Below are 9,678 nucleotides of genomic sequence, written 5' to 3' on the forward strand. Positions count from 1 at the left end.
GAGCGCAAGAGAGAGAGACAGAGAGAGAGAGAGAGAGAGAGAGAGAACCACGACAGTCTGAACTGGGTGCTCAGATATGAGTGACAAACCACGACTTGAGTGACACAACAAGGAAGGAAGAGACATGCAGCACCTCTGCGCCACAGTCACTTTCCATGATGTCATCCACACCAAGCCCTGATAGAGTTAATAAGGCCCGTTTGATTGACATGTGACATTTCATTACGGACGAGTCATCCGATGGGTCCATAAATCCAAACAGACGTGACACACAACAGCACGAGCACGGAGATGCTGGCAGACAGGCAGGCAGGCCAGGAGACACGGAGGGAAACTTAGCTGCAGGACTCAGGGAAACTCTAGACCTTCACTGTCATTTTCATTTGATTTTCCATGCTTCACACGAAGGACACTGGGGATATACTTAAATGTGCCATTTTAAAAAAAGACACTACTGCAGTGGGTTCATAGTTTCACAATATTTCTCCACTGTTTTCCTCCGGCTGACATTCAAGTTATGTTTTTTTGTCTAACAACACTAAATTGAATTGCTGTTATGGTAGCCTAATAAATATAGCCAATTATACTGAGTATATGGATACAAGTTACTACACTGCTTTTCTGAATCAGACAGTATAATTTCAACATCCTTGTCACTCTGTTCTTTGTGTTGCCTAGTTCCAGACATATGTGTCAAACATATAATATGATTTTACAAATTATAATCATATCATATGATAGGCTAATACATAGAAAATGCAGATACCTATAAGTTGTGTTGTGTGCCATAAATCAAAACAGTATGGAATTAAGTCTAAACAAAATTGGAAGCATTCTCTTTTTGTGCAGGGTGCCTGGGTAGAAATAATTTGTGACAAATAAGTAACATAATAAACAGAGTACATGTTTTCGTTGCGTTTTACATTGAAAGTATTGCCCCTGCGCATTGAAAGTAAATCAAACTCACTGATGCAATGTGCAGAAAGCAATAGGTCACTGTGTGCCTGCCTCCTCGAGCCTTGTTGTCTTTTTTGTCCATTTAAAATTGGTAGGCGGGTCCTGCACAGATTGGACCAATGGGTTTGGGGTTTCGTGTCACTCAATAATCAGCAGCCAAGATGGCGTTGAGAGAGCTGTCCTCGTTGGAGAAATTTCTTGGATTAAAAAAGCCTAATAAATACAGCACACAGGGAGACAGAAAGGTGATTTGGGGAGGTTTTTAGGATCAGATGATGGGACAAATGTATTGCTAATTCGGACGTGTTGCTGAAAATGAGAAAGTGCCCTACTACATGCCGTGATATGTACAATTGCCATGCATGTGATATGGTTAACGTTAGCTCTCTAGCAAACTTAGCCGGCTAGTCCAATGAATGAATATATTGTCTGTTTTGCCACTTTCGATGTGTGGTCATTGATCTGTTTGATATTGTAAGTGAATGAGTGAAAGCCATGAACGCGGCAAATATAACGCCACTATTGTTTATCTAAAACGTTAATGCAGATATGCTAATGTGGTATCTTAAGTTAACGTAGCCTATGCACCGAACTATCACAGGTCCTGCCCACTGCCCAGCCGAGGCAGGTTTAGGAAAAGTACAGGTTAATATGCAGACCGATTGACTTAAACCTGAGCCATGTGTATGTAGCCTAACGTTAGACCATGATACGGTATGGAAAGGTAAATGCAACGGTTCCGAAGGGGTGACATGACATTTTAGATTTAACGTAACTATTAAATGGTGTTATAGAGGTTGCAGTGGCTAGCTTGTAGTGCACATCACGTTACAGCTATCCATGTCAGTTAAATTGAACATAATTGGCACTGTATATTATCATTTTCATGTAATTGTACCATCAACTTCTTGACTTGATTACTGTACTGGTAACCAGTGGTGTAGTCTAGTTAGCTGTGGATATACTGTGTTGTACCCCAAATGTTAATACATATCCTTGCCTATTTTAAGTGGGTATACCTTGAAGTTGATACTTTTTTAAGTGGGTCTACTGCATAGTCCTGCATATCAAGTAGACTACACCACTGCTGGTAACAGTCTAATGTTTGAGTGTGTTGTGTTTTAGGTTCCTGTTCTCCAGAGCAACAGTGGACCTGGTCTGGTTGGACTGGTGACCATCGCCACCCAGCTGACCCAGGAGGCGAAGAGACCTGACCTTCTGGGAAAATCCGCAGAGGAGAGAGCCGTGGTACAACAGTGGCTGGAGTACAGAGTTGCCAGGCTAGAGTGTTGTGTAAAAGAGGACATCAAGACCATACTGAAGGTATGCCACACTATCCTGTTTCAGGGAAAGACATGTGATCGCCCGGCCAAGAATGTTGCACTGTCACTAAAGGCTTGGTTGGATAGCACAATATTTAGTCTTCCTGACATTTGACATAAAGAACCCTTTCCCTTAGCTTATGAAGCGTGCCTCCCATTCATTTCATTTGGTAGCCACTGGGTATGCTTCTCTGAGCCCACAACATCCATGGCCATCAACATCTGAAAGTTTTCAGTTAAATGGAACAGTTATTTTTTCTGGTGATAATGATCTACCATATTTTAAATATTTTCAGTTCTTAATGTATAACATGTAAGTGCATAAGCTGTGCTCAGCTTCTGTAGATAATTGTACCCCTACAAAACTCCTTCAGTTCAGTTCATAACTCCTCATAACTCCTTCAGTTTTGAAACATAAAAGGTAATGTTAAGTGATGGTTGTTGAGCTCAAATCTTAATGAAGTTTAGTGAGTATGAATGATTGAGAAGACCGTCTGGGAAAATTGATTTTTTTAAAAACTGAACAAATCTCTGTAGGCAGAATCCATATTTTTCCTGAATCCATCCCTGTTGCAAAGATTGACAAGTGGTGCCAAACCAAATCTTTGCACAGCACGAGAAACATTTCAGACTGGAGTGCTACTTTAATTCACACAGACTGGCCCTCACTGGCACAGTGATTGACTGACCGATGCCACAATTGGAAGATCCAAGAGTAGAGACGACAACACTAACAGCCTTAGAGCTGAAGCTCCATGCGCTGCTTGACGGCGCCCCTATTACTTTAGTAATGAGCATCAGTGTGCCGGATGAGGCTGAAGAGGCTGGCTCTATCTAATTGACATGTTTTAGGGCGATGGTGAGTTTATGCACCATACAGTCCAGTTTAGGAATCGGTTAGGATTAAATGTCTAGATCAGGGTGTCTGTCCACTCCTCTCCATCTCACTGTCAGCAGCGTGAAGCAGCCGCTTGAGCCACTATGAGACAGGCGCCTCTCGGCTGTGTGTGTGTGTGTGTGTGTGAGTGTGTGTTCCACACACACACACACACACACACACACACAATGTCATGCTGCTCCAGAATGATAGTGTGGGGAGAGACTGGTAATGGTGGCACTTAGAGACGTAATCAACAGAGGTCCAGCATTGTCGCCATGCGGTCACCATGCGGTGCTGTGCCCACAGGGGCCTACTGTCCACTGTCTGGGCCGCTCAGGAGAGCTGGACAAATGGTCAAAACACCGTCAGGATGCAAGGAACAGGAGGATTGAGGGAGAGCGAGGGCTGCCACAAATAGAGGCACGGATTTGACTGATGTGGCAGGACGTGTGTGTGTGGTGTTTAGGACTCAACCATATCGCTTTATGTTTGAGTCTTGTTTGAGCTGACAGACATGTCCATTTATGGAGTGTTTTGTTTTGGAGAACAAAATGAAGGGTTTTGTTGGAGTTCCCAGACAATGTCTTATTGATGAGCTGGAACCAAATTCCTCCTTATTTAATTCTGATTCCGAACAGAAGAAATGACATACTCCTCCTCAACACTTCTTACAATTATAGTGTAAAGGAGCAACCCCAGATCAAATCTAGCCAACGTGTATCCAGTGTTGGATAACCACTTTTTTAACTGCAGGTGTGCTTTTTTTGCATTCATTGTTAAGTATATTAACCCATATTGCTGTTTTTGGGGTTTCAGAAAGCAAGGTTAGGTACTGGCTGTATTATGCTGCATAGATTCCAGCCAGCAGCAGTATGAGTAAATATCAGTGTATGGGGGGGATAAGTCGAGAGGCGTGGTGGTGTGTGTGTGGGGGGGGGTTGACTCTTGTACTACATGGTATTGAGCAAGGTCTGGAATGGACTGGAGGGAGGTTTCTTTCTCTTTCTCTCTCTGTCTGTCTATCTATCTGTCTGTATCTATTTGTGTCTCTGTGGCTGCCTGTCTTTCTTTTTTTCTTTCTTTCTTTCTTGGTGTCTCTCTCTATCTTTCCCTCTGTCTCTCCCTCGCTCTCTCTCCCTTTCCAGTCCGCCTGGGCCCAAGTCTAGGCTGCTGCTGCTGCTGCTGCTGCGGCGGCGGCTCCTCCATAGCTGTAGGGGAGAAAGGCAGGGAAGCAGGGAGGAGAGGAGCGAGGGAAGCGGCGGAGGAGTCTGCTCTGCTTCATGCCTTGCTTGGCAGCACTCACTTCCTGCCGCACGCTGACTCCATTAGCCCCGAAGATGCTGCGCCGCGCCAGTGCTAAAGATGGTCCTGTCCCGCGAGACCTGCAGACCACTCTTACTCATGCACGCACACACACACACACACACTCACTCTCTCTCTTTCATACGCACACACTTTCTTACACACACACGCACACACTTTCTTACACACACACACACTCTCTTTCATACACATGCGCACACTTTTTCTTACACAAATACATACATGCACACACTCTTTCTTACACACACACACATATGCACACACTCTTTCTTACATACACACACATATGCACACAGTCTTTCTTACACACACACATACACACACACACACACATACATACAGATTTCGCCCCCTCACCTTTTTTTTTTCCATTTACTGACTTTTCTAGAAGCTTCATTAGATTGTTAGATTCAGTGGAGGGTGGTTTGATGCGGTGGGGTGGGGTGGGGAACGTGCGCGGCCCCTGAGAGGCATCTGTGTGCCGGGGCCGGCGAGGCCGGAGTTCAGAGCGCATTCCTCCCCTCAGGTCACATCACATTATTCACACACACACACAAACCCCCCACCGTCACGCACTCGCAGATATATAGGTTAAATACATATCAAGTTGGGCGTGAGTGTATTATTTTACCTGCCACTGATTCTGTCCTTGGGACAAATTCATTAATTATGTTCCCTTCATTTGGTGACTTTGGAACCGTTTGTCAGCCACTGAAGAAATGTTCTTCTTTTTTTTATCATGTAAATGTTCAGATGTGTATGGTTTAAAGTGGTTTTAAATGTTCTGGACAATGTTAGCTAAAATATTTTGCTTTAGGAGATGGTAGATCAAGCATTATTTACCTATGTTGACATTAGTAAATTTTAATAAAACACGTTTTTTTTTACTACCGGGTTAAGTTGTGGAAACCTACAATTTAATCTTCCTAGTTAAGGTGAAAGTATTACATTTTCAGCATAAAACCTATTCTCTTTCTATTCTAAAACTCTTTTTTTTTTTTTTTTGTTCTACTGATATTCTTCCAACTAAAATTCATACCAGAACACACACCCACCCACACATACCAACCGCTGCATTCATGTGTGTGTTTTCCTCTCATTTGCCCTCATCAGGATCTGAATACATACCTAGAGGACAAAGTTTACCTGGCAGGGAATCACATCACCATCGCCGACCCACTCATGTACTATGGCCTGCACCCCGTCATCGTAAGTAGCAGCTCTGTAATTATTCCTGACTTCAATCATATTAGAAGTAAAAGGCAGTTTGTCAACGCTCGGCTTGCAATTGAAGAGTCATATGGTTAAAGGGCATGAGCAGGCAACTTGACACAAGATGCAGTGATGTCTTCAGCCCAGGAAGGGGGCCAAGGAAGTTTTTTGGGCCCTAAGGGGGTTGAACTCGTCGTCAGAAAAGTGTCTCTTCTTTGTGTGTGTGTGTGTGTGTGTGTGTGTGTGTGTGTGTGTGTGTGTGTGTGTGATCCGTCAGGGTGATGGTGGTGGTGGGTGGATCACATGTTCATAAATGTCAGCTGGTGTGGCGGCAATGGAACGTTGCCACCAGCCACGAGGCACAAGAGAGTCAGATTTGTTTTTAATCACAGTCGTTAACCTCGCAACGAGGGTCGCCCAGGCACACGGTAGCTCCCGCTCCTGCTCCGCAAGCTCGGGCGTGTGACTCCCCCTCTCCGACTCTCCTCCACCACCACCGCACTCCTACCTGAACACGTTTTTTCAAAAGATGCCAAATGGCACTCCTTACCTCCAGCACCCTTTTCATTCGAGTATTCGCCGTGGTCTTTAACATTCTATTATCCCCTGCAGTTATCGGGCTCAGTTCCACAACTTTTTTTCCTCAGATGTGAGAAATGGCTCTCTGAAAGAGCAGGAATTTTGTAATTTAGCTTTTTCAGTCAGTCACTTTGGGGAGAAAAAAAAACATCCAATAACCTATTTTCACAAATTGAACTAATTTGTTCTCTCTCACTTGGTGGCTGTGTTTCTGGCTGCGTACCTCATCTTCTTTATAACCTTGCAGCTGCCTCTCATTCCACTCGCAGTCTTACCTAAGTTAGTTCAATGCAAAGTAGCCTTATTTGCAAAACTGTTCATTGGCAGTTTAGTGTTGCCAAAACAGAGTATTATAATAAAATTCTCTCTCTCTGTCTCTCTCTCTCTGTCTCTCTGTCTCTCTCTGTCTCTCTCTCTCTCTCTCTCTCTCTCTCTCTCTCTCTCTCTCTCTCTCTCTCTCTCTCTCTCTCTCTCAGATGGACTTAGCTGTAATGGACAAGGAGAAGTACCTGAACGTGACCCGATGGTTCGACCACATGCAGCACTACCCCGGCGTCCGGCACCACCTGCCCCCTGTAGTGGTCTTGAGGAACAGAGTCTACACCAGCGGCCACCACTGACCTCTTCCACCCCTTTCCTCCACACACACACGCACCCCCGACCACCTCCAGCCTCTACACACGCCCCCATCGTCCAAAGCAAAACAGGTGGGCATCATGGATGGGGCCACTATGTGGTTGAAGGGGCCGGGTGACTATTTGGCTGCTGACTGGCTTTGTGGAGGGGGGTATCTGAAGGCAAATTCCATCCTAATCTGCTTAGCGTCCCCAACTTAATGATCAGGGTCTGCCTCCCCAAAGGTAGAGGAAGAAGGCAAGCTAGTACGCAATAGTGTTCTCCAACCTGGTGCTCTTGTGTTTAGTTCCTATGTCATAGTGTTGTTTGTTTTTATCATTGGAATCCATGGTTTTTGTGTTAACTTATGTTTGCAAGGATGGCTATAAGGCTGTTAGGATGCCACTACACAAGGGACTGCTAGGAATAACAATGGCTATTAGATGTATTAAGGTTTGTCTACATTTGAGCCAGATGTGAAAAGAGGAAAACTGGTCCACAATGGGATCAAATTGCCTCTTGTTTTTTTTTCTCCTTTGTTCATCTTCCAAGTCAAATTTGACAGTTTGGCTTTCTCTGTTACAACTGAACAGCCAGGCAATCTTGGCCACACACACACACGCCATGACACACATATCCCACTACATCTGCATCTATGAAGCCTCATACATTTCAGCCTCTCTCATGCCTTTACCCCACTCCCTATCTGTCTCCATTTCAGTCCCCCATCTTTCTTTCTCTCACTCACCCACTCTTCTCCCTCTCTCTCTCTCTCTCTCTCTCTCTCTCTCTCTGTCTCTCTCTCTCTCTCTCGCTCTCTCTCTCGTCTCCCACCACTCGTGTGGGCAGTAGCCTGTAGTTCAGATCAGTCGCTTCGGCTCGACTTGGCCTGTGTTTATGCTGAGGGCCAGAGGCCAGCCTGCAGCACCAGCTGTGGTTGAGGAACAAACGAGAGACAGAGCGAGGGAGAGATGGAGCAGATAGCTATTGCTGCTGCAGTTGCTACAGTACATCCACTGGGTTGCTGCGGGTAACGTCCACGCATCGTGTGTCATTTCATTTTACCCACGTCCCCCCTGGCCGCACCGTGGGCTGGGAAATCCACCAGTGACACAACAACAAGCCCTGGCGCAGACGCGCTTTCCTCTCTCTGAAAACAATGGCCTCGCTCGGCTGCAAGGTTTTTTTTTTTTTGTTCAGTGTCGGAAAGGCTGCGAGCGTCTGCTCCCGATGGCTGAGCTGAACTTCGCTTGAAATGCTCTGGAGTTCATAAGGCCAGCTGTCGTGCAGATAACCAGTGCAATCCATTCTTTAGGCTAGACAATGTGAAATGAGCAACCAGGGCTCCAGCCATGAAGTCATGAATAATGTAACAATGTTTCACTTGTTTGTGATCTATATTTTTGGTATGGGTTAGACATATTCCTTGTTGCAATATGAAGCCGTGGTACACTGCAGTACAGCTAGCGTTGTCATTGTGTAGGATTGTAGGCTACATGCCTTTCGTGCAGCACATGGCCAATAAGGTTCTGAGTCGGTCTGTCCCCTTTCGTTTGCAGTGGAAAATCCTTGTGTAATGAAAGTTGGTCATATTGCATATTTGCCTATCTGCAATGCATTACGCTGATAAAAACTCTTCTCTGCCTCCTCTGATCTTTTATTGTGTTTCCCCTACCCCTTAAGCCTTCTTTATGAAATGTCTGCTGCTTTAAAGCTGAGGTTTGTGTGATTTAACGTCAACAGAACTTGTCGTCCTGTGCCAATGAATAAAAAGGGAAAACACAAAGCCATTAAGTGCAGTCTTACGAGTCGTCTTTCTTTTTTTCTTTTTTTTTTGAACCCCACCCCACACACACACACACACACACACTCCCTCATTTCTGTGTGTCCGGCTGCAATCAGTAACAAATCCCTTTCTGCTGTAGAATGCAAAGAATCTGGCTTTTGACATGTGCTGCGTTTCCACTGCGAGTCCGTTTGCTTCGAACAAAGAGGTGTGTATGAGAAAGAAGTGTAAACTCTGAAGGGGAAAACAAATCTCACTGTCATTGGAACAAACCTTGTGACTAGATAAGGGGAAGTCCACAGAAGCTTGTCTGTTTCCCATGTTTATTTTTGGCCTCATTAGATGTAATTGGTGGCCAATATAAGAGAAGCTTGACACAGTGGGGTGTGATGGCCCACAAAGATGTTTGAGAGATTTAGGAGTTTGACATTCCGTTGACCTTCTCGTGAGGCTTTTGACTTTGGTGCTTAATTATGACATTTGGCAAACTTTTTTTTGTCTTGCTTGAATAGAGAGAAGTGAAGAGTGACTCTTAATCTATAGCATACATTTCAAATATTTCCAAGTGCTGACTTTCGCCTGCCACTGTGTCAAAATGTCACGGTCAAAAAGGTCCTCCCAACTTGCGGTTGTTAGATGATCAAACTGCAGATGGAGGAGTGAAGTTGGGAAGAAGGCCTCAGCAGGGGTGATTCTGAAAGCCCAATTAGCGCGGCCTCCTCCGCACTCCTGCGAAGGCGGAGCTGCACCTCCCAGCTGGGGAGCGCCACCACACCGGGCCACCAAGCTCAAGCCTTGCGCTCCTAATCCCCCTGGCAACCGAGGCACGGTTAATTTGCCGGACCCCCTGGTCTCCTGGAGGTTAGGAGTCAAATGGCTGCGGGTGTCTGCAGGGTTCTAACAGTGCCCCCGTGAGTCCCATTTACTTAGCGTGTGACAAGACCCCAGCTAGCACCTAGCGTCGTCCCACAGTGCCTCAGGGTATTCTGGGAAAAGAGATGTGG

General features: G+C 45.4%; 1 protein-coding gene across 1 annotated transcript; it reads left to right on the forward strand.

Annotated features, from left to right (window-relative positions):
- Positions 1-1,112: 1,112 nt before the first annotated feature.
- On the forward strand, positions 1,113-8,687 carry eef1e1 (eukaryotic translation elongation factor 1 epsilon 1). Its single transcript, XM_048267217.1, has 4 exons — positions 1,113-1,202; positions 2,083-2,280; positions 5,596-5,691; positions 6,750-8,687. The coding sequence occupies exons 1-4, from the start codon at positions 1,119-1,121 to the stop codon at positions 6,891-6,893; spliced, it is 522 nt and encodes a 173-aa protein (XP_048123174.1). The 5' UTR covers positions 1,113-1,118; the 3' UTR covers positions 6,894-8,687.
- Positions 8,688-9,678: the final 991 nt, after the last annotated feature.

This window comes from Alosa alosa, chromosome 16, assembly GCF_017589495.1.
Source record: "Alosa alosa isolate M-15738 ecotype Scorff River chromosome 16, AALO_Geno_1.1, whole genome shotgun sequence".
NCBI lineage: Eukaryota > Metazoa > Chordata > Actinopteri > Clupeiformes > Clupeidae > Alosa > Alosa alosa.

Excerpts from the sequence above, each read along its gene's own strand:
- eef1e1 (XM_048267217.1), top strand. The coding sequence starts at position 1,119 with ATGGCGTTGAGAGAGCTGTCCTCGTTGGAGAAATTTCTTGGATTAAAA. Across the intron at positions 1,203-2,082 it reads GCACACAGGGAGACAGAAAG|GTTCCTGTTCTCCAGAGCAA; the intron begins GTGATTTGGGGA and ends GTTGTGTTTTAG. Across the intron at positions 5,692-6,749 it reads ATGGCCTGCACCCCGTCATC|ATGGACTTAGCTGTAATGGA; the intron begins GTAAGTAGCAGC and ends TCTCTCTCTCAG.